Source organism: Neofelis nebulosa, chromosome 4 (genome assembly GCF_028018385.1).
Source record: "Neofelis nebulosa isolate mNeoNeb1 chromosome 4, mNeoNeb1.pri, whole genome shotgun sequence".
Classification (NCBI taxonomy): domain Eukaryota; kingdom Metazoa; phylum Chordata; class Mammalia; order Carnivora; family Felidae; genus Neofelis; species Neofelis nebulosa.
Window position 1 is genome coordinate 161,517,907 of NC_080785.1, and position 22,689 is coordinate 161,540,595.

Sequence of the window (22,689 nt, forward strand, 5' to 3'; positions counted from 1 at the left end):
TCAGTTGCCCCTTCCTCCGGTGTCCCTGCGTTTGGTGTCCGGCCATGGCCCCATCTGACTGCCCAGCTCTCTCTCCCCCACCCCTCCCGGTGTTTGTTATTAAACGTCTGTGGAGCTTCTGCTGCAAGGAACAAAAAGAAAAAAAAAAATCAAAAAAGCGACAAAAAAACACAAACAGAAGAGAAAAAAAGCGACAAAAAAAAAGGAAGAAAAATAAACACACAGAAGAGATTAAAAAAAGAAAAAAAAAAAAAGAAAAAAAAAAGACATAAACTGGCACCAGTTAACTTTCTTGTACTTTTTTGCCGAATTTAGCTTCTTGTAGTTTTAACTTATTGCTATGTTAACTATTTATTCTCCTTGTTGCCCTGTAAGGACATTTGTGTATATTTCTGTTACTTCATCCAGTTTGCAAGTTTAAAGGAACCACGATGTTCTCTTTGTTTCTTTAAGTTTTGCTGAGACGTGGTTATGCCTAATTTATTTATAAAAGGGGAAGTGGAATCATTAAAGTAATAATAATTATTAATAACAGTAATGGTAGCCGAGCAGCGCCCGGGGGGGCGTGTGCTCTGTGGGGCGGTCCCCGCGGCCAGCGACGTCCGGGGTCTCAATGGGATTCTTTTTTGCTCGTCTTGAGAATTTTTTCAGTCCTATTTAGCTGGTGAAAACCCTAGCTTGTTCTTGATACACGAACCTATTTATTCTTGTGGTTTTTAAGTCCTCAACCTCCCAGCTCCCCTCCAGCAGGGCGGGCACCCCCAGCGGGTCCACCCCTCTCCCTCTGCTGTTTCTTGGGGCTTTCTCCCCTCCGACCTCCGAGCGCGGGGACACGTGGGCACACGTGGGCAGCGTGCAGGAGGCGTCTGTGAGCAATAAGGGCTGGGTTTGTCCCCTACCCTGGGGCAGCCAGGCTCTGCGGAGGGGGCACCTCCCCACCCCCCCACCCCCACTGAGGCCTAGGCCCCTGACACCCCCAAATCTGGGAGGGGACTTCTTTTTCTAAAACACAGAACTCAGCCCAGCCAGGCCCCCTCCCCAGAGGCCAGCCCCTCACCCCAGGGGCTGGGGGTGGGGGGGGCACCTGGGGTCTTCCACATCCCTGGGGGTCAGGGGCAGGGCCCGTGGGATGGGGGCTCAGCCCCTCCAGCCCTCCCTTCATCCTGTTACTTATTCAGAAGGTTTCAAATCACGACAGAGTCCATGTTGGAGGTGATAAAGAACTGTAAAAAAACAAAAAAAACAAAAAAAAAGACAAAAAAACAAAAAAAAGACAAAAAAAAAATCACAAAACCCCAAAACCCAACAAGAACACTTTGCGTTGCGTTTAGACTATTTATTACCGGGATTACAGGCCTGGCCGCGGTAACAGACTTTTACATGGAATTGTTTAATTATTTGTACTTTTCATGCCAGAAAATAAAAGTTCAGAATCTTACGGCCCCGGCTCATCTGTGTGCGGGTGGGTGGGAGGGGAGCGTTAGGAGCGTGTGCCCTGACTACGTGGCCATTCCTAGGCTACCGTCCCTCTCTGGGCCCAGCTCTCATCTGGAGCCCCTGGGCCTCCCCAGGACACACGTGACTCGGGTGGTGTGGGTGGGAAACTGGCGCAGGCAGAAACCCAGATGGGCGTGGCCCAGGGTCCGTCTGTCCTGTGGTGCTGGGCTTCGCTGCCATCGCAGAGATGGGGCATCTCAGATACGAATCGGGGGCTGGTGAGACCCTAACTGCAGAGCCGGCCCTGCCTTCCGCCCTCTGCCCGTCCCAGGGGTCCGTTCCAGACCGGGGCAAAGCAAGACAGACGCGGCCTGGTTGGGGGATCACGTTTATTGTTTTGAGGTCACAGGTCAAGCCACTCGTCCCCACGAGGAGGGAGGCAGACACCCTGGGCAGGGTAGGGGGGGCACCCACGGAGGGCGAACTCCTCTACTCCACCCCTGGAGGCCGCCGGGGCCTGGGAACGTGGCCGTGCCCTGCCCGCCCCCCGAGAGCAGGGCACAAAGCTCCGGCGGTTTCTGGCCCCACCGTGAGGACCAGGAGACCGGAAGGGCGGGCCCTGGTCCGTGACTGAGGAGCAGGCGGGTGGGCGGCGCCGCTGGGGCTATTTCCATGCCTTGAGGTTCTGGAACCAGAGAGAGATCGAGTGAGAGAGAGGGGGCTGGAGGGCTGGAGGGCGGGGAGAGAAGCGGCAGCCGCCCGGGTCTGTGTTCCTGGTGCCCGGCCGCGCCCCCGCTCCCTGCGCACCTCCGCGCCCAGGAGGGCTAGAGCTCGTCGTGGTCGCCTTCGGTGGGCTGTTCGGGCGGTGGCTCTGGGCAGGCGGCCGGCGTCATCAGCTCCATGAGGTACTCGCAGCGACTGGGCTCCGTGGTGCTGGTCACCACCGTCTCCTTGCCACACAGCAGGCGCACCTGGGGCAGGCGGGAAGGGGCTCGGGTGGGATCGGACGGGATAGGGCCCCCGCGGCACCCCCCCAAAGCCCCTCGGGCACTCACAGTGGTGGAGCGGTTGGGGCCCTGCCAGCAGCCCGTCCCCTGCTCGTACTTCATGGCGCTGAACTTGTCGTGGTCGGGGCCAGCCCATGAGCCCCAGGTGCTGTGGGAGAGCAGGGCGGGCTCAGTGCGGGGGGGGGGGGGGGGGGGGGGGGGAGGGCGGGGGCCGGGGAGAGGGAGCCCAGTCTGAGCCCACTCACCCGAGGCTGGTGGGGGAGCCGCCGAGTTTGGGTTTCTGTGAGACGAGCTTGAAGGGGCAGAGCCGGTAGACATACCTGTCACAGGAAGGGGGTGGTGGGCAGGGGACACAGGGCCCCGGCCTCCCCAACGTGCCCACACGGACGCCCCAAACTCCACTGACCGCCCTTAAGGCAGCCCCCCCGCCCCCCACTCCCCTGGGTCCTGGCCCAGGCCCCGCCTCCCACCCCGCTGGCCTGGGGGGGGGGCGGGGGGGCGCACTCATTGGTGGTGAGCTCGTAGCACTGGCTGTACAGGTAGGCGAACTCTCCGTTGGGGCCAAAGTCAAAGGAAATCTCCTGCTCCAAGTTCCTGGAAGGGGAGGCCAAGCAGGTAAGGGGCAGCCGGGTGCGCCACAGCCTCATTCAGGACAGCACGGGAAGGCCCACTCCGGCAGCCCGCTGCCACTCGGGGGCTGGACCGTCTGGGGACCCTCCCTGCAGGAGCCACTACTCAGCAGAGGTTGCCTGGGCAACTTCCCATTACACCTCCTCTGGGGAGCTCGGCGGCCTTGGAAACCCGGCCCTGCTGTAGCCAGACCCCGCCCCCCTTACCTGATGGACTCCTGCATGTCCCTCAAGGACCGCTCGGCGTCCTCAAACTTGTTGCGGGCCTCCTGGGCGGCTGGAGGGGATGGGCAGTGTGGGGGGACGTCAGAGGTGCCCCAGGCCCCATCCGGGAAGAAGAGGGAGGGGGGGGGGCCGCAGATACACCCGCTCCTGCCAGCAGACCCCACCCCGCTGCCCAGGCTCTCAACCCCTGAGGGAGCGGGGCCAGCACTCTCGGGGCCTAGCCGGCTCCTCACCCGTCGGACGACACAAACAAGCCGCAGCCCGGAGAGGCAGGAGAGGGCCCCTGGGGCTGACAGGGGTGGCGATGGCCCAACCCCCCCCCCGCCCCCCCCCGCCAGGCTTGCTCAGGGCCAATGCGAGCCCACCTTGGGAACCAAGTGAGGCCAGCTTCACGGGCCCCTGCAGGTACAGGTCGTGGGGGCACAGGTTTGGACACGGTCCCCTCCCTCCCCTGCCCAGTCCTCACCATCAATGAAGGCCTGCGTCTGCTCGTCGTAGGGTGGCATTTTGTCCTCTTCGGGGGGGCTGGCTGCAGGCTGCGGGGGCACCAGTGGGGGCGGGGCCTCCTGGGGGAGGGGCAGAGTCAGCGAGTGACCCGGCCCCCGCCCAGTCACCCCCCTTCTCCCCCAAACACACACCTTGGGCTGCTCCCCCTGCACCTGGGAATCTTCTTCCTCCTCTTCGTCCTCTTCTTCCTCCTCTGTCTCTTCTTCCTCCTCCTCCTCTTCCTCCTCTTCCATGGGTGGTGAGGGCACCGGAGGCCGCTCCTCCTTGGGCTCTGTCAGGTCAGGCTCCGAAGGTGCGGGCGGGGGGCTGGTGGGCAGCGCCTGGTGGGGGTGCGGGTAGTCGTGCCACGGACACGGCCGTCCACCCCCTACTTCCCGGGGGCTCAGGTCCCAGCTCACACCATCACCCAATGGGCGGCCTCGGTGACTCCACCCCTCCCAAGGGGCCTGGAGGGAGGGACAGATTAGCTGTGTGTGGGGGGGCCTCCACGGAGGGTGCTTGGGTCACCCAGCTGGCCAGGGTGGCCCTGCGCCAGACCCAGAGGCAGTTCCTTTGTGAGGCACTGGTCGGGGGGGGGGGGGGGTGGAGCGGGGGGGAGACTGGGCAGGGAGGGGGTGCCGCATCCCCTCTCCTACCCCCACTGACCTCAGGCCGGTACTTGTCCCTGACGGCAGCCCAGACGCGGTCATAGAAGGCAGCAGGGTCACTTTGAATGTCTCCCCCAAGAAGGGCCTGTGTGCGTGTCGGGGGTGTTGTCAACGTCAGGGCTTCCGCGTGCCCCCCTGTGCCCCAGGCACTCTCGAGGGGGGCCTCAGGCCACGGTGCCAGGCACGGATGGGCCCTGACCACCCATGGCCAGGCCAGGGCCAGGCCGGGCCGGCTGTAGTGGAACAGGCTGAAGGGGGCAGCACCGGCCCGAGGGAAAGAGGAGGGGACCCAGAGGAGGGGGGCAGGTGGGGGTGAGGGCCGGAGAGGCCAGGGAGAGAAACCGAGGGACAGAGAGGGAGAGGGGGCTACAGAACACAAGTGCCCGAGGCCGCTGGACCCTCAGGGAGAGGCAGAGGCCCAGGCAAGGCAGGGAAGGACCCAGCAACAGGGATCCAGACCCGGCTAGGCCAGGGAGCCATGACCCGCATGCTAGGGGGGCAGAGTGCATACACACACTTGGGGGAGCACCATGGGGCTCTTTCCTAACCAGATGCCCCCGTGGCCCCCGTGTGGTGCCACCAGGTCCCAAAGGACAGGGAGGAAAGCAGGGCCGCTACCCTCTTGCCTCATGCAGGCAAGGTCAGGTGGGGCCCTGGGGACAATCCTTAGCCAGCCTGTCCCCCCCCTTCCCCCCGCCTCCCAGCCCTGAGGTCACCCTAGGGCAATGCCCTCCGGAAGTCCCAGGACAAGGAGGAGGAAGAGATACCTGAGCCTCCCCTTCGGACAGGGCCCCATCACCATCCGTGTCCAGCTCTGGATGGGTCTGGAGCTCAGCGACTGAGACCCTGCAGGGGTGAGGGCAGAGGCCAACGGAGGGGTGAGGCCCACTGGCTCCGGGCCAGCTACCTGCTAACCCCCCAACCAGGACCCCTCCCCAGAACTTGTTTTAGGACCTCAAAGGTGGGGAGGGCAGCACAAGGTGGGAGAGGGTGAGCTCTGGCCTTGGGGTCAGAGTGGGGCCCAGTCCCCCATCTCCTACCCCATCCTGAGGACCCCACAACCCTCCAGGGGCTCCCAGGAGAGACAGACTCCCTCTTCCCAGCAGCCCACTCTCCACTCAGCCGTTAGCCTGGGGCCAGCCAGCAAGTTCAGGGGCACAGTGGGACTGGAAGGGGTCTGGCTTTCGTCAGAGTCCCAGGCCACAGAATAGACTTGGGAAAAGTAATGGGACCCCCAGTCACCTCGCCTGGCTCCTCGAGGGGGTAGTTTCCTTCACCTCCTACCCTCAAGGTTTTCCTGGACCCACTTTATACCTGAGCAAGCAGAGGCTCGTTCAGAAATAATCTGGGACTAGCTGAGGACTCGAAGGGGAGGTGGGGCTGGGGCGCGGGGTAGGGGTAGGTGGGAAGAGGGAGCCCTGGATCCGGGACAGGCCAGGCAGACTCACAACCCATCCATATTGTCGTCCAGCTCCTGGAAGGCACTGGCTGCCAGCTCCTGTTCCCGCTGGGCCTTGGAAGCAGCCTGCTGCTCTGTGGAGGGACCAGCTCTGTCACTCGCCACCCCGAGACCTGCCCTGCCCCGACAAGAAGGGGCTGGCAGACCGCACAAGGGCAGGGGGGAGACCAGGCATAGGCTTCCCGTGTCCGGGAGGCCCCCTCGAGAAGCAGCCGGCGCACCCCACCAGGCCCACTGGGCTGCAGCTGGGCTCCGGGGTGGGGTGTGGCCAAGCCAGGAAGGCTTATGGGGGTGGGGGGGGGGTGGCAGGGAGTGTCCCAGGAAAAGGGAAAGCCAGCCCCACCAGAGCAGGAACTGGGCTGCAGCCGGTGGACGGACGCTGGACAAGGGGCCACAGCTGTGCCTCTGCTCCGACAGCGCCTCCCCTGCAGGCCTCACCCCCACGTAGGCCGGGGGGAGGGAGAGAGGCCACAACGCAGCTGCAATTACTAAGCTCATACTGTATACCAGGCCTCAACTCAGCCCTCTCTAGCCAGGCAAGCGGCGTCTCCTCTGCCACGCTGTGGGTCCCCCCCCCGGAGACCCCGCAGTGTCCCAGCAGACCAGGCTGGCACTGTGTCCCTCTCACACATGAGGCTGGACGAAGGGACCTGCCCACGGTTACCGGGCCGGCAAAGGGCAGAGCCAGGGGCAGAAACGCACAAAGGTGCAGCAAGGTCAGCTTCCATCAGATTGCGGGGAAGAGACTCCCCGACATCACAGCAGGGAGAGGAAAGCAGGGCTTGGGGACAGCCATTTGACCAACAGAGCCTGAGCGTGCTTCTAGCTGGAGACTGCCCAGGAAAGAGGGGAGATAACAAAGCCCAGGGTCTCCAAAGAGCAGCGGATGGGGGAAGCCAGGGGCTGGGGGCAGAAACAGCCTGTGCTGAGGGGAGGAAAAAGGGAGTCCGCAGACGCCACGAGGATTCTGGACGGGAGGCCTCCCTGTTCACCTGCCCCAGGCGGGGCACAACAGCTCCAGTCTGCCTTCAGGTCGTATCCAGAACCTGCCCACTTCTCTCCACCCCCGCGCCCCCCACTCCGGTCCAGCCCCTCTTCGCTCGCCTGCACCAACGCGATCAGCTCCTCCCTGGTTTCCTGGCTTCTGTTCCTCCGCTGCTCTGAATGCTCTATGGCTCCCACCTCACTTGGGGTAAAAGCCCTCTCCATGGTCCCCAAGGCCCTGCCCTGGTCTCCTTCCACACTCTCATTCATTCCCTTCAGCCACAGGGCCTCCTTGCTGCTCCTTAGAAACCAGACACGATGCTGCCTCAGGACCTTTGCACCTGTGCCCCCTGCCTGGCTCACTCCTCCCCTCAGCAGGCAGCAGCTTTCTCCATCTTGTTCGGTGCTGAACTTACTGGCACCTGCGGTGTGCCTGGCACGTAGCAGCCACTCCACCCATGCTGGCTGGCGGAACTCCCGGATTACTGACTATGAGCAGCCAGGGCAGACAGACGGACAGAGAATGCAGTCGGGGAGATGGGAACCATCAGTGTGGACTCAGAGTCAGGCTGCCCGACTCCTGGTTACCAGCCCTATGAGCAGCTAGGGCCACGCTTCCAAGTCCTTCCAGCAATGCTATGCCCTTCAACTGGTCCGGTGTGGCCTCCTGTCCCCCCCCACCCCCACTATCTGCTGCCACAGCGTGACCCCCACTGGACAGACAGACTGTGAGAACCGGGGCCAAGGCTTCTGACTTCCCATAATGGCAGCACAACCCGCCACAGGCGAGAAAGTGCTGGACAAAGCATAAAAAACCACCTCCAAGCAACCAAGGTGACATAGATTGCCGGGACGAAGAACAACTCAGGAAGGGAAAAGAGCACGAAGCTCCTGGCAAATGGGGATGTCTGTCTGGATGAGAACATGGGACACAGGGAGAGCGAAATCAAAGCCCCAGGTGGGGAGGAGAGCCGCCCCCGCCCCATTAAGGGGTAACTAAGCTGTGACCCCTCAGGGCCATCCCCTTAAGGAGACTGGACCAGAAATCACCTAGCCTGTGCTCACACCTCGGCTCACCCTGCCCGAGAGGGATCTCCAGCCTTCGATCTGGACTCGGGAGACCCCCTCCCCCCACACCAAAGGTAGTGTTCCCACGTGGCTGGTAGAAAGAAAAACCTCTCCTCCCAGAACACAATCACTTCTGCTGAGCTGCAAATGATCCCTACAAACGAGTTTCAAATCCGGTGACTGATAGGCAAAGACAACGAGGTGCGTGGGGAGCAGAGGCACCACGATCAAAAGTCGGTAGACGCACGGGGCGCCTGCGTGGCTCGGCTGGTTGAGCACCTGACTCTCGATCCCGGCTCAGGTCAGGTTTGTGGGGCTGAGCCCCGCATCGGGCTCTGCGCTGACAGCACGGAGCTGCTTGGGATTCTCTCTCTCCCTCTCTGCCCCTCCCCTGCTCACGTATGCGCGGGCGCGCGCTCTCTCTCTCAAAATAAATAAATGAAAAAAAAAAAAAAAAGGCTGGTAGACGCAAGAAACAGCAGATAACGATAACGAGCAACAGTCTCCCGGGCCCCGGCTCTTCCCGGGCAGGAGACACGGGCCAGCCGGGGCCACCCCATGACGCACCTTCCCACCGCTTCTGGTGCCGGTCCTTGGCCTCCTTCTCTGGCTTCTCAGCCTCCTCCTTCGCCATTCGCAGCACCTCCACCTCGTCCTCCAGGGACTTCTTTCCGGCCTGCAGCTCGGCGAGCTTCTCCTGCGCGGGCCAAAGACACGACGCTCCACCTCTCCTCGCGTGCTGCCTTCCTCCTCCCGAGCGCCGCCCCCCTACCGCCACACCACACGGCGGTCACAGGCGACCTGGCCCCCACACACACCTCCCTGGATCTCCCCCTTCGTGTGGCTCCCCACGGCTCGCCGGAGAGAGACCCGAACACCCCAACGTAGCCCCCGAGGTCCCGTATCACCGGGCCCACCTCTGCGGCATCTGCCCACGGCCACCCCAACAACAGTTAGACGGCCCCAAATGCTCTCTGCCTCCAATCCTTCACACGTGCTTTCCCTCCGTCCAGAGCGCTCTGCGTGGCCAACTCCGTATGACCCTATGGACTTCACTTTAGATAGAGGCCTCCTCCTCCTCCTCCTCCAGGGGCCTTCCCTGCTTCCTGCCCCCACAACGGGGGGGAGGAGGGAGACGAGTCGGGCACGAGTCTCCTCTATGCCTCATAGCCCCAAATGTCCCTTTTTCTTGGACGACCTGCCCTTGAGGGAGTTCCAGGTCTGCTTCCAATCTCATGCCCAGGACACGGCACATCCTGGGCCTCTGTGGACATTCTGAGAAGGAACGGGTGTGCTGCGTGGATGGGGCCCCAAGCTGAAGGGTCTTAGCCCAAGCCCCCACGGGATCATTTTCCTCCTCAGACCTCGGCCAACACCTCAGCCGGGCCTGCTTCCAGGATCCTCCTACTGCCCCAGGAGGGCAAAGGTCACTTGGAGCCAACCTCACTGCATGGCGCCCCCACTCGCCCCTGAACTCAGAAGGGACTCCGCTGCCCTCCCCACCCCAAACTCGGGAGGGACCTCACTGGCCAGGGCACGGAGGTGAGAAAGACCTGGAACCTTCCCTGGGCAGCAAAATACAGCTGAAGCCCTTGTGCGGTCTGGCAGGCGTCCGGGAGCAGGGGGAGGATTCTGACCCATCTAACAGCCAAGGGGGTGGCAGGCAGGGTAGGAAGAGACACATGCCCGGGGACACAGTTTCCTCCAGTCCCCGCGGCACTCACCCTATTGAACCAACCCGGCTGCTCGGACAATGTCCTGAGTCCTCCCCCAGAACCGGGAGGTCACATGGTCACCGGCCTCATCTTACAGATGATGGTACCACGGAACCAGGATGCAGAGAGGCGTCGCTCCTGTTCTAAAAAGCAGGAGGGGCGCTCCTCTGGGCCCACGTCAGCCTGCCGCCCGAGGCCCTGGTGGACACCTGTACTGACCAGCACTTGGGAATGGCTTCACCGATGGCTAAACACCCAGCGGACAGACGGTCACTGGCCCCGGGACTCCGCCAGTCAGGGGCGGGAGTCAATCCAACCCAGCCTCGCCAGCCCATGGCTCCAGGCCTCAGGGCCCAGATGGTCCTGGGTCGGCCCCAAGGGGTCCCTCACCTGCTTCTCCTCCCGAGCCTTCTTCCAGTCTTCAATAAGAATCTTCTTCAAGCGGAACCCCTCTCGGGTGACCTCTGCCATCTGCTGTAGAGTCTCTCTCTCCTTACGGCCCTTCTCTCTGCGGGGCAGGGGACACACAGGCACCACTAAGGACGCCCTTGGGGCTCACCAGGTCTGCCTCTTCCAAAAGGGCCCAGCCCCCTATCTGCTGCTCCCTGGCCCCCCTCTCCATTGGGAACATAAAAGGCAAACCCTCCTCCCCCGCTTTCCCAGGCTCTCTTGGCTTCAGAGCCCATTACCCCTGTCCTTGGGAGGGAACACAGTGGTCAGAGCCTCAGCCACTCTAGGGATCTAGGGAAGGGGCTGGGGAATGCTGGGCTGTGGGGCTAGAAGTCGGCTCCCAAAAGAGAAAGAAAAGCACTGAAATCACAGATTCCCAGACAAAAAGATCGCTAACTGTGTTGCACCTGACTCAGCCCGTACTTAAAAGATCGTCCATCAGGTGAGTTTACAGAAGTACTGGGACTTCCAGCTTCTCCGAAAAACGAATGTAGCTTGGCCATCTGCCCTCAACTGACAGGAGTCAAGGGGCAACTGTCCCTTTAGAAGCCATAACGCCTGCCACTCCCTACGGCCTCATACTCAGCTGGCTTCTGCGGTTTAGGCCACCTGCCTGTGGGCATTTCAGGTTTCAGGTCCTGCCGCAAGAGTGCAGCAATTGAAAGATCGGAGTCCCGCACTGGACCGAGCCTGGGTTCGAGTCCTGGCTCGGAAATCTCCCAGCTACAGGAACACCCGGGGAGGTCACTTTTTTCATTCTACACTGGACTCTCCTCATCTGTTGAACAGGGAAACAACTGCACCTGCTTCTGGGCCCGAGGTCATGTGGCAATGTAGCGTTCGTTCACGAGACGCGTGGTACAGATACGCGAAAGCAGGAAAGAGAGGGGCTTGGTTCCCTGGCCGGGGGGTAAGGCCAGGTCCAGGCAGCAGGGGGCGCCACCCACGTACTTGCACGTATTCTCACAGACGATCCCGCTGTTGTATTCATCTGTACCGTCACAGCAGTCTGAGAGCAGAAGCGGGGACTCAATCGGACCTGGCGGCGGCTCCTCCTTCCTCCCTCCCCCCCCCCCAACTCCCGGGGGGTGATCTCACTCACCGCAAACTCCATCGTTGACCCATCGGGAGGAGATGTACAGAGGCTTGTAGCCAGTGTTGGTGCAGTGGAAACTGCCATTGGGGCAGGCGGCGGTGCCTGCGGGAGGAAGGGAGAGTTTTCGGGCCGTGCTCAGGGCCAGCATGCCGCATCCACCCGCAGGCAGACCCCCGCCCCCCGACCCACGTGCACGTGGACAGCACGTGAAACGGGAGAGCGTGACCGATGCCGAGGAAGGGAAGGAAGGGCAGCCCCACACTCAGGGCCTGAAATAACCCCCCCCCCCGCCCCCTCCCGCCTCTCCGTGCGGGGCGCTCTGAACAGGGCCAGGCCTACCGCCGTCCCTTGCCTCCATTTCTTTGTCCGCCCCTGGACCCCACCTGCTCTCCCATCCCCGAATATTGGCACCTCCACTGTCCGCACACTTGGGGATTCAGTTGAGGCCTCACTTTCTGACCCTCGGGCTGGGTGGGGGCCTCTCTGGGCTCCCACGGGGGCGGTGGCCCTCCTTGCCAAACCACAAACCACCTGCTTCTAAGTGCCTGCTTTCCCCCACTCAACAGGGAGCCACGTGAGGGCAGGGCTGGGTCTATCTTGGTCACCACCACATGGCCTGGTATTTCCCAGGCACTCAAACAACACAGGAGCGAATGAATGAATGAATGAATGAACGAATGAACGAAGTAAAAAAAAAAAAAAAAACTCACCTGGCTCATCTGAGCCATCCCTGCAGTCACAGTAGTCATCGTTGACCTGATCAAAAGGGATGGTGGCAGAGCCATCCAGGCAAGTGAAAGGCTTGGACTCGTCGTAGAAGTGATGGTCTGGGGACGGGGGTAAGGGGCTCAGCCCAGGGCCAGAAGAAGCCCTCTCGGTCGAATGGCACCTCTGCCCCCCACCCGGCAACTGAGCATTGCCACCTTCCCTACCCTGAGGCCAGGAAACTGAGGCAGAAGGCTCAAGTCGGGCCCTCCCACACCCTACTGCCACCTCCAGCGGCTGACTCACTGGTGAGGGAGACGCCCCGGGGTCGCTTGACTTCCACGGCCCAGCACAGGGGCAGCAGCAACAGCAACAGTAACATCTCGCCGGAAGCTCGCAGGCCGGAAACTGGTTCGGCGGGGCGGGGCGGGGGGGGGGAGGAAGCCGGCTGCGGGGAGATGTGCTGTTTCCCCACGCTGCGACAAGAAAGGGACGGCAGGTCAGTGGGAGAGGGCTACTTCCAGCCAGAGGAAGTTACCTCTTCCTCCAGCCAATTGGATTCCTCCATCGCTTCCGGGCAATGGGGGCTCAATGTGCTTCCGATAGGGGGGTGAGGGCTCCCCAATCTGAGGCAGAGGGAGTCTCACTTTGCTTTTATCAGTAGTGGGAGGCTCAGAACCTCCGCTCACTGTTGGAGGGGGTGGTGAGCTCTCCAATTCCCGCCAGTAGGCCGAAGGGGTTAACAATCTCCCTCTCTACCGACGCACACCCTCCGGCTGCCCCCAGTAAGAAATTGGGGTGAGCCCCCCCCCCGCGCTAGTTCACCACCTACACGAGGCCGGGGCAAAGGTCAATATCCACCGCGCCCCCCGGCTCTGCAGCCAACTGTTCCTCCCGAAAAAAGAAAGCGGAAATGTGTAGGACTCGTCACTTCCGACATCAGGCCGCGCGGCTCGGAACGGCCACTCGAGGGTGCCATGTTGGGAGTGGCAAGTGGAGGAGGGGATGGGCTGGAACACAGGCGGCCATCTTGAATAGGACTCTGAAGTCTTAGAGGGGATCGTTCTGACGATTCCCGCTTAATGGCGGCACAAGATGCCTCCATCTTGGGAGTGGCAGATTCTGCAGCCGGAAAAGAAGGTTCCTGAAAAATGCTCTCCAATGTCCGCGGAGTGGTGGACAGGGGGATTGAAAAAAACAAAAACATGGGGACACTTGGCTGGCTCGGTCTGTGGAGCTTGCGACTCTTGCTATCAGAGCTGTGGGTACGAGCCCCACGTTGGGTATACAGGTTACTTAAAAATCAAATCAAATCTTAAAAAAAAAAAAAAAAGCAAGCACGTGACCCCAAAGTACCCTCCCCCCAATATCCTGAGGCGCGGCTTTGCCAGCCCCCTATTGGGCCGCCCCTCTGTGCAGCGCTAGCCAATGAGAGTGGTGGTATGGAACGCGGGCGGTTTCCATGGGAGCGCTGGAAGGAGGAGGGGACGGAGGTTACCTAGCAACCGGGAGATGCTGCGAGGCCGCGCCAAGCAGTCAGAAAGTGCATTCTCCCTGAGCCTGAGGAACCCGCGTCGACGACGGATCTCAGACAGGGGCGATTGCTGGTTGCCACCTTAAAATCTCCAGGGGCTCTAGGCCCCAACCTAGTCATGACGTCTCCCCTGTGCTGGGGTGTGTCAACCAACGTCCTGCATGCTCAGGACCAGGCTTCGACCTCTTCCAAAGTCAAGAGCAGTCCGACTCGGGCCAAGCACCGCCACCCCCAAGGCAAGGGCGCTGCCCACGCCTGGCTCCCACTCCATTCCAAGGCGGGACCCCTCTACACCGGCCGGGGGACGTCCACTGTGAACGCGCAGGTGGCAGAGTTACAAAAGAAAATACAAGTGTTAGGTAAGATGGCTCGAAAGGGCACCAAGAATCAGGAGTCAACAGTGTCCACCCAGCCCTTCGACCAGGCACGGTGTGACAAGGGCCTTTCCCCGCCATTCATCCAGGTGACCAGCTTCTGGAGGCAAAAATCCGTACTCGTTCGTGGTTTTCCTCATCCCTCTTATAAAATCTTCCCTGGGCCCAGAACCAGCTGGACTGTGGTTCATACTTTGGGGTAATTTCAACTCCCATCACGCACGGGGTGGTGAAGAACATAGATTCTAGAGCCAGATTTTCTGGGTTCAAATCTAGGCTCTGCGCATGCTGTTTGATCTTGGGGGACTGTGAGTAACCTAATAGGTCTCAGTTTCTCTGTTAGTAAAATGGGGATAGTGAGAGTACAGCACCCCAGATAGTTGAAATGTATAACGTGCTTAGGACAGTGCCTGGCACATTAGTAAAGCACTCTAAAGTGTAAACCAATGTTTTTCAATGGAAGAGGGCTATTTTGCTCCCAAATGGACATTTGGCAATGTCTGGGGACATTTTTGGTTGTCACATTGTTGGGAGGGGGGTGCTACTGGCATTTAGTGGGTAGAGGCTAGGGATACTGCCCAAACCTGACAGTTCATGGGACAGCTCAAAACAAGTAATTACCCACCCCAAATGTCAGTCGTGCCAAGGTCGGAGAATCCTGACATACACCATTAGCATTATCGTTTTGTTATTATTAGAAGGTTATCTTGCACAGTAGTTGAAGGAATGGGCTCTGGAATCCGACTTTCTGTAACCTTGAACAATCTAATAAGCCTGAGCCTCATTCTTCTCATCTGTAAATGGGTATGATATGGGGGCACCTGGGTGGCTCAGTCAGTCAGGCACATGACACACGGTTTCAGCTCAGGTCATGATCTCACCGTTCGGCTTCGGGCTCCGTGCTGACAGTTCAGGGCCTGCCTGGGATTCTCTCTCTCCCCCTCTCTCTCTGCCCCCCGCCCCGCTCATTCTCCCTCTCTTTCTTTCTCTAAGTAAATAAAAACTTTTTTAAAATGGGTATGATATGGATATGAATACATACCTATCGACATACGGTATTTGATACCCGGTAAGTTCTTTGTCCGGCATCCAACATAGAATAAGAGCTCCAACTGAAGTCTAGTTACAATATTAAGTCGATAAGAAGAGGAAGGGCTTCCCTCTGGGAAGCCCTCCACCCCCTGTGACACCGACTGTGTACCTCACATGACTCAGAGGGTGACCGGAAGGCCTTTTATGAGAGCACCCAGTGGACCATCAAGAAAAATCAGAAGACCATCGCCCAGCTCCACGAGGAGACCAGGACGCTGCACCTGCATTTGGCGGACCTGCTCCAGGTGAGGCTGCCGAAGTGGACGAGAGGGTTCCAAGAGGCAGGGCGGCACCCCGAGGGGCAGGTGGGCTGGGTGTGTGGTGACTGAGCTCCCCTTCTTGCAGGGAGATGAGAAAATGGTCCAGGCATTGATTCGGGAGTGGAAGTCAGAGAAGCCATACCTGAAGAACAGGACAGGCCAGGTTTGTCCCACCCCACTCCACAGACCATCTGCCCTCATTTCCAGCTCGTGTCCCCTCCCCGCTGGACTCCCTGCCTCCCGTCTCACCCTCTTCTATCCTTTCTCCACACCGGCTGGCCTTTAGTTATTGGCTCAATTAATCTTTATCCCATACCGACCATGTGCTAGGCATGGTTTTAGGTACTGGGGACTATGCAGTCAAAAAAAAAAACAGACCAAACTTCCACTCCCCAAAACTTCATATCGTAGTGGGGAAGGAAGGAAGGAAGGAAGGAAGGAAGGAAGGAAGGAAGGAAAGAAGGAAGAAAGAAAGAAGAAAGGAAGGAAGGAAGGAAGAAGGAAGGAAGGAAGGAAGGAAGGAAGGAAGGAAGGAAGGAAGGAAGGAGAAAGGAAGGAAGGAAGGAAGGGAGGAAGAAGAAAGGAAGGAAGGAAGAAGGAAGGAAGGAAGGAAGGAAGGAAGGAAGGAAGGAAGGAAGAAAGAAAGAAGAAAGGAAGGAAGGAAGGAAGGAAGAAGAAAGGAAGGAAGGAAGGAGAAAGGAAGGAAGGAAGGAAGGAAGGAAGGAAGGAAGGAAGGAAGGAGAAAGGAAGGAAGGAAGGAAGGAAAGAAGGAAGAAAGAAAGAAGAAAGAAAGAAAGGAAGGAAGAAGAAAGGAAGGAAGGAAGGAAGAAAGAAGAAAGGAAGGAAGGAAGGAAAGAAGGAAGAAAGAAAGAAGAAAGAAAGGAAGGAAGAAGAAAGGAAGGAAGGAAGGAAGGAAGGAAGAAAGAAAGAAAGAAGAAAGGAAGGAAGGAAGAAGGAAGGAAGGAAGGAAGAAAGAAGAAAGAAAGAAAGAAAGAAAGAAAGAAAGAAAGAAAGAAAGAAAGAAAAGAAAGAAAGAAACAAAATAACTTCCAGTAGTGACAAGAGAAATGAATAAAACAAAACAGAGTGGCTTATTAGAGATGGATAGGGCCAGGGGTTTGCACTTTAGATTGGGGGGTGGGAGTCAGCAAAGCTCCCTCTCTCTAAGAAGGTGATATTTGACCAGAGAGTGAGACAGGCAGGGAATGATGTGGGGAAAATGCTCCAGGCAGAGGGAACAGTAAGCACAAAGTCCCTGAGGTCGAAACAAGGCAGCTAGTGTGGCTGCATGGGAAGGAGGGAGTGGGGCTCTGTAGGAGATGAGGTCAAGAGAGTCAGCAGGGGGGTGCCTGGGTGGCTCAGTCGGTTGAGCGTCCAACTCTTGATTGCGGCTCAGGTCCTGATCTCATGGTTCAGGGGGTCGAGCCCCACATCTGTCAGCACGGAGCCTGCCTAGGATTCTTTCCCTCTCTCTCTCTCTCTCTCTCTCTCTCTCTCTCCCTGCCCTCCCCCACTCGTTCTCTCTCTCTCTCTCTCTCTCAATAAAGAAACTTTTAAAAGAGAGTCAGCAGGGGCTGAACCCTGCAGGAGGCTTTGCTGGCCAGGATGAAGGGTGCAGGTTTTATGAAGAATCAGAGAAGAGGAAAATGGGCTGTGGGGATGCAGGAGTGGAAGCCGGATGGAGGTCATCCAGGTAAAGACAGTGTTGGCTGCCCTGAGACAAAAGTGGTGGAAATAGGGAGAAAGAGAGATCTCTGGGAAAACCTTTGAAACAAAACAAAGCATTGCTAACAAGCTGGACGTAGGTGGGATGGAAGAAAAGAACAGGATGACATCAAGCTTTTGGACCTGAGCCGCTGGAAGGATGAAGCTACCATGAGCCGAAAGGGAGAAGATTCAAGAAGGGCAGATTTGGAGGGAAATGATGTACTCGATTTTGGTCATGATGGTTTTGAGATGCCGGTGGAGATGCCTGGAAGGCAGTATAAATATGGGCATATGAGCCTGTACAGCGGGGGAGGAGGGAGAGAGTCTTCAGTCAGTCAGTTGAGCGACTGAGTCTTGATTTCAGCTCAGGTTGTGATTTCAGGGTCGTGGTGTTGATCCCCGCATCGGGTTCCATGCTGAGCATGGAGTCTACTTAAGTTTCTCTCTCTCTCTCTCTCTCTCTCTCTCTCTCTCTCTCTCTCTCTCTCCCCCCCCCCCCCCCCCCAGCCAAGCTCGCCCTCTCTGTCTCTAAAATAAAAAATAAAACCCTGTGGGGCGCCTGGGTGGCTCAGTCGGTTAAGCGTCCGACTTCAGCTCAGGTCACGTTCTCGCGGTCCGTGAGTTCGAGCCCCGCGTCAGGCTCTGGGCTGATGGCTCAGAGCCTGGAGCCTGTTTCCAATTCTGTGTCTCCCTCTCTCTCTGCCCCTCCCCCGTTCATGCTCTGTCTCTCTCTGTCTCAAAAATAAATAAACGCTAAAAAAATAAATAAATAAATAAATAAATAAATAAATAAAACCCTGAGACTGGATAGGATCGTCGAGGGGGTGGGTGTGAACAGAGGCGAGGCTGTCTCTCCCAAGGCCAAGGAAATGCAGAAGCGACAGACAGCCGGTGTGGCAAACTGGGGAGCGGGGGTCCTGACAGCCACCAAAGAAGACAATGGGCGGGGAGAGGGGATCAACCAGGTCAGATGCTGCTGAGGCCGGGAGATGCAAAACAAAATCTGGGAGAAGAGAGGGAGGGTTAGGTGGGAGGGTTCAGGCTCCCGCTCTCGGCGCCCCCCCCCCCCCCCCCAGCAGGCCCTGGAGTACCTGGAGCACCAGCTGAGAGAGAAGGTGAAGCAGCTGGACGCCCTGCGGCACCAGGTGGGTTTGCAGCAGAAGTTGCTGGATGAGCTCTGTCTGCAGTACAGCCTACGCGAGCTGGAGCGGGCAGAGGCGCGAAGTGGCAACACGGAGGTGGCCAAGGTGAGGCTGTTGAGATGCAGGGGGCGGGGCGGGGGGGGGGGGAATCCTGGGGAGAACTGGAGAGGCGAGGGGACTCAGCCCATCCTTGCTTCCCTCTAGACCATGCGGAACCTGGAGAACCGCCTGGAGAAGGCCCGGATGAAGGCGGAAGAAGCCGAACACATCACCAGAGTATACCTGCAGCTCAAGGCCCATCTCCAGGTAGGGACCAGGACGTCTGGGGGGGGGGGGGGGGGCGGGTGGTGGAGGCAAGTGGGAGGGCCAGCCTGCCCAGGGACGGCGGTCACAGGCCTGTCCCACCCCCCCACCCCCCAGGAGGAGAGCCTTCACTTGGAAAACCGGCTGAAATTCATGGAGGCCGAGGTGGTGAAGACAAAACGTCAACTAGAAGAACTGCAGGTGGTGGACCAGGAGGCGTCCAAAGCCCGGGACATGGCCAAGGTGCCAGCCTGCCAGGCCCCGGAGATCCTGCCCCGGCGCCACGGTCTCCTGGGGCGCAGAATCGGAACCCCAGCTGTCCTCGAGCCCCTCCCACCTACCTCCCGGGTCCCTGGGAGGTCCCAGCTTGTCCTGCTGTGCCCCTGTCGTTTCTCCAGTATCAGCTGCAGCGTTTGGAGGAGTCCGTGTTCCGAGAGCGCAGGAAGCGTGAGCGCCACATATCCGAGTGCAAGAAGCGCGCGGAGGAGAGGAAGCTGCAGAACCAACGCTTGGAGCGCAAGGTGGGCGTGTCCAGGGGGGCGGGGCGGGGCCGACGTGGCCCCGCCCGGTCCCAGCCACACCCTTACTGTTGGCCCACACCCTGGACCCGGCCCTACGCCACACGGGTCCTGACTCCGCCCCCACCTCCACTGGATGCCAGCGCCGCTCCCACATCCCTGACCTCGCCCTCCCTCCACCTAATCGCCTCGTCTGGAGAACCTCCGGACCGCCCCTAACTCGCGGGTCTTCCCCATCCTTCCCCGTCTGCATACCCCCCACTCCGAAAGCTGAGCCTGCCTGCTAGCCCGCCCCCTCCTCACAGGCCCCGCCCCCGCTCCTGACCCCGCCTCTTTGCCCTGCCCCTGAGGCTGCGGGTCCCCGGCCCGCCCTTTCCCGCACTCCTGGCCCCGCCCCCTCCCGGGCCCCTGTCCCGAAACTCCTCTCGGGCCTGGGCCCTAAATCCTTGTCTGAGCGCTAGCCCCAGCCCTGACCTCGACCTGCGCGCAGACCCAGCGCGAGCACGTGCTGCTGCAGTCCGAAGATCTGACCCAGGAAAGACTGCGCGCCAAGGAGGAGACGCTGAAGCGGCGCTGGAGCATGTACCAGATGGAGATGCTTTTCGGCAAGGTCAAGGACGCCACCGGCGTGGCCGATACCCACGTGAGTGCTGCCCGCTGCCCGCAACCCTCCCCGCCCTGCAGTCACGCTCGAACTGAGCCCAGGCCAGTGAAGCCAGCACACCCAGCCGCCCCTTTCTGCTGGCCCAGTTCCTCAGCACACAAGCCTGCCCTCTACTTAAAAGACACTCCTTCCTCCTCCAGTTACCGCCCCTCCTCACCAGCAAAACCCCCTCGAGCTGTCTACACTCGCCACCATTCCCCCTCCTGTTTGCTCTCATGCGAGCACTAACTTCTTTGGCTTGTCAGCTCTGTGAGAACTGTGAGTTTGGTCTCTCCTGTGTCTCCAGTGTCTGTAACATGGTCCGGGGCACGGTAGACTGACTGCCCAGTGCCACTCTCAGACCCTTGGCAAGCTGGGCCCCTGCCGTGGGGCCTATGCTTTGCAGCATTTTCCTTGAAATTTGCTAAACCCTATGTTTCCCGCCGGTGGATACTGGTCCCACTGGACCCCAGTTCAGTCTCTCCCCTTTGGACACTCTCCCACTCGCTACTCCTCCCATAGGGCAACCCCGACCTATGGGGTCATCTGGGGCACTGTGACCAGGCAACTTTCCAGAAATCGACCTGGTGGGCAGATAGCTCCGGAGATTGGCCATGCTTCCTCACTGGGTTGGGCGAGATTCACAGGCCTAACACGGATGGCAGGTTGATTTTGGAAAGCAACTGTGTTCTCTGCTGCCCTGCACCACATGCTGGTTTTACCTGATTCAAATTCCTTATAGAGACAAGGGCCCCACAAAAATTGTGTGTTGGGGACTGCCCACCCTCCAGGCAGCTCTGAGTCTAGCTCACAGAGTCCAGAAGCATCGCTGCGCAGAAGCCACCAGCTTAGGCCATCTGTCCCGCGTGCCCAGGGGAAAGGAGGAGGGGGTGCACCCAAGCCTGCCCGGGGCCCTGCCTCTGACTAGGGCTGGGCGGCCTGCAGGCGGTGGTGAGGCGGTTCCTGGCACAGGGCGACACCTTCACGCATTTGGAGGCGCTCAAGAGCAAGAACAAGCAGAGGCTGCTGACGCTGAAGCAAGAGAAGCAGCGGTTGCAGCAAGAGTTCGAAGGCCTCAAGTACTCGGGGGAGGCCACGCTGGTGAGGTGAGGCCCCGGTGCCCAAGGGAGAGAATGGGGGCCCCGGGGCTCCAAGGCGCTCCAGCGGCGACCTCCCCATCGCCTGTAGCGAGCAGAAGCTGCAGGCTGAGTTGCAGGAGCGCCTCGAGGCTGAAGAGCAGCGGCGCACCAAGGCCCAGGATAAGCTGGAACACACAATTCAGTCCATGCAGATGACCAGGGAAGGCCTTGAACACCTGGCGGGCAAAATGAAACGCGTCGCCGTGGTAGGCCTCACCCGCAGGAAGCTCGGCCCACAGCCTCCCACAGCCCAAGAGGCTGGGGTTCCCGCCCCTCCTCAGGGGAGCCTACTCCAGGGGACCCACCCTATGCCCTGTCCAGGCTGTCAGAGGCCTGCCTCCAGGGGGAGACCTCCCCCACTGCTCAGAGTCCCCAACCCCTGTCCCTGCGGAGAAACCCCTTGCTTCTCAAGAGGCTCAGGACTTCAGAGAGCCTGTCCCGGCTTCACCGGAAAGTCCCACCTTGCCTCCGCACCCCAACCCCCAGAGACCCCACTGCAATGCTTGGGCGGCCTGAGACAGGGGAAGCCCCAGCCTGCCGGAAGCAGAGTCCCATTTCTTCTGGCTTCTCCCGAGTTAATACTCCCTTCTCCCACTAAAACCCCTCGCTCCACCAGTTGTTTTCCTCTGGAGTTCAGAGGCTCTCCCTTCACCTGCTTGGCCCCTTGACAACAGAGGTCCCGCCGCACGGGGGAGATAGTACCACCCCTGTTTGGTGGTCCCTCACCTTCAAAAGTCTGGTTCTGGAGGGGGGAAGCCCCCCTCCCCCCCCCCCCCCCGCCCCCGGGCTGACTCGGCTCCGCCCCCGGCCTCAGGACGCCGGCACGTTCGCCAGAAAGGTGCTGGATCCCAAGGCAGATGACTATCTGCCAGCCCTGCTGGGCGTCGTGGAAGAAAAGCTGCTGAAGTTGCAGGCGCAATTCGAGAGCCAGGACGTTGCCGCGATGCTGCGCCACCTCGCCAACCGCGAGGTGCCGGTTCAGCCAGGGGGCGGGGCTGAGGATGCAGGGGCTGGGGCGGAAAACCAGGGAGCCGGGGACACCCCTTGGGAGACCAGGGAGGAGGCCTATGGGCCGGGAATGAGTTTCAGGGGCAACGTGTGAGGTCTGAGGGGCCGGGAGACCTTCCAGAGGGACCGGGAGGCCACTGGGCATGGCTGGGGCTTGCGTGTGCGGGAGAATCAAGGGGCGGGACCCCAGGGACCAGGGGCGGGGTTGGGTATCTCGGAACGCATAATTCGGCCGGGCCCGAGTAAAACTAAACCGGAAGGGTGGGCAGAGGTCTCCTGTGGAATCAGGGTACATCTTGGAATGGGGTGAGGAAGGGGCGGGGTACAGAACTTCCCTGTAGCCTCTACCCCGCCCACTCTCTTTTGTCCCTCTCCCTCCCTCCCTCCAGTTCTACTCCATCCTGGAGGGAAGGCTGCCCCGGTACAACACCCGCATCGCTCTGCCCCTTGGCAGTCACAAGGACAAGTTCTTCGGTCAGTACGGTCAGGGAAAAGGGGCGGGGCTGGGGGCCCAAGCCGGGCAACGAAAAGTGGTCCGAGGCCGGGCCTGGGGCCAAGGTGCGGGGGGGGGGCGGTAAAATCGGGGAAGAGAAATCTGAGCCAAGAATGGGAACCCGGATCCCCTCACTGCCCTCCGCAGATGAAGAGGAGAGTGAGGATGAAGAGAGCAACGTGGCGACCCGTGCGGCTATGAAGATCCGTTCCCAGAAATTAATTGAATCCCGCAGCAAGAAGCGCAGTCGTTCGAGGAAGTCCTAGGCTCACGCTCACACCCACCTGGTGCTTCCGGGCCCTTGCGGAGCTCCCAACCGTTCTGGGTCCAGCCTCAGGCCCTCGGGCCCCTTGGAGGGCTAAACGCGGCCGGCACAAGGGAGCGGAGAAGGCCAGTGGCGCCCGGAGTAGAAAGGGAGGCCGGGCCGCCCGACGTTCCCACAGTAAATCTTCCAAGGCGGGCCCGCGCTGGCCTCGGAATAGCGCAATAAAGGTCACCGACCAGCCCCCTGGGTATTTGCCTCTCCTTGACCCTGCACCGCTGCAAA

The 22,689-nt window shown here is 60.0% G+C and overlaps 2 protein-coding genes across 5 annotated transcripts; one reads left to right on the top strand and one right to left on the bottom strand.

The window, feature by feature from the left end:
• Positions 1–1,809: 1,809 nt before the first annotated feature.
• On the bottom strand, positions 1,810–12,864 carry PRKCSH (protein kinase C substrate 80K-H). Of its 2 annotated transcripts, none has more exons than XM_058727941.1 (18): positions 12,762–12,864; positions 12,236–12,405; positions 11,935–12,051; positions 11,231–11,326; positions 11,080–11,137; positions 10,069–10,186; positions 8,531–8,660; positions 5,901–5,985; positions 5,220–5,298; positions 4,451–4,537; positions 3,958–4,125; positions 3,765–3,864; positions 3,281–3,350; positions 2,949–3,038; positions 2,690–2,764; positions 2,493–2,592; positions 2,245–2,408; positions 1,810–2,122 (listed from the first exon to the last, which is right to left on the bottom strand). In XM_058727941.1, the coding sequence occupies exons 2-17, from the start codon at positions 12,309–12,311 to the stop codon at positions 2,262–2,264; spliced, it is 1,596 nt and encodes a 531-aa protein (XP_058583924.1). In that variant the 5' UTR covers positions 12,312–12,405; positions 12,762–12,864; the 3' UTR covers positions 1,810–2,122; positions 2,245–2,261. The 2 variants fall into 2 exon arrangements, with proteins under 2 accessions (XP_058583924.1, XP_058583923.1); XM_058727940.1 differs by having other exon boundaries at positions 3,937–4,125.
• Positions 12,865–13,012: 148 nt separating this feature from the next.
• ODAD3 (outer dynein arm docking complex subunit 3) lies at positions 13,013–22,647 on the top strand. 3 transcript variants are annotated; one of them, XM_058727936.1, is made up of 13 exons: positions 13,013–13,822; positions 15,053–15,174; positions 15,275–15,352; positions 17,973–18,143; positions 18,243–18,344; positions 18,459–18,584; positions 18,740–18,862; positions 19,350–19,502; positions 20,448–20,608; positions 20,691–20,847; positions 21,456–21,611; positions 22,039–22,123; positions 22,290–22,647. In XM_058727936.1, the coding sequence occupies exons 1-13, from the start codon at positions 13,582–13,584 to the stop codon at positions 22,406–22,408; spliced, it is 1,794 nt and encodes a 597-aa protein (XP_058583919.1). In that variant the 5' UTR covers positions 13,013–13,581; the 3' UTR covers positions 22,409–22,647. The 3 variants fall into 3 exon arrangements, with proteins under 3 accessions (XP_058583919.1, XP_058583920.1, XP_058583921.1); XM_058727937.1 differs by having other exon boundaries at positions 17,976–18,143; XM_058727938.1 differs by lacking the exon at positions 21,456–21,611.
• Positions 22,648–22,689: the final 42 nt, after the last annotated feature.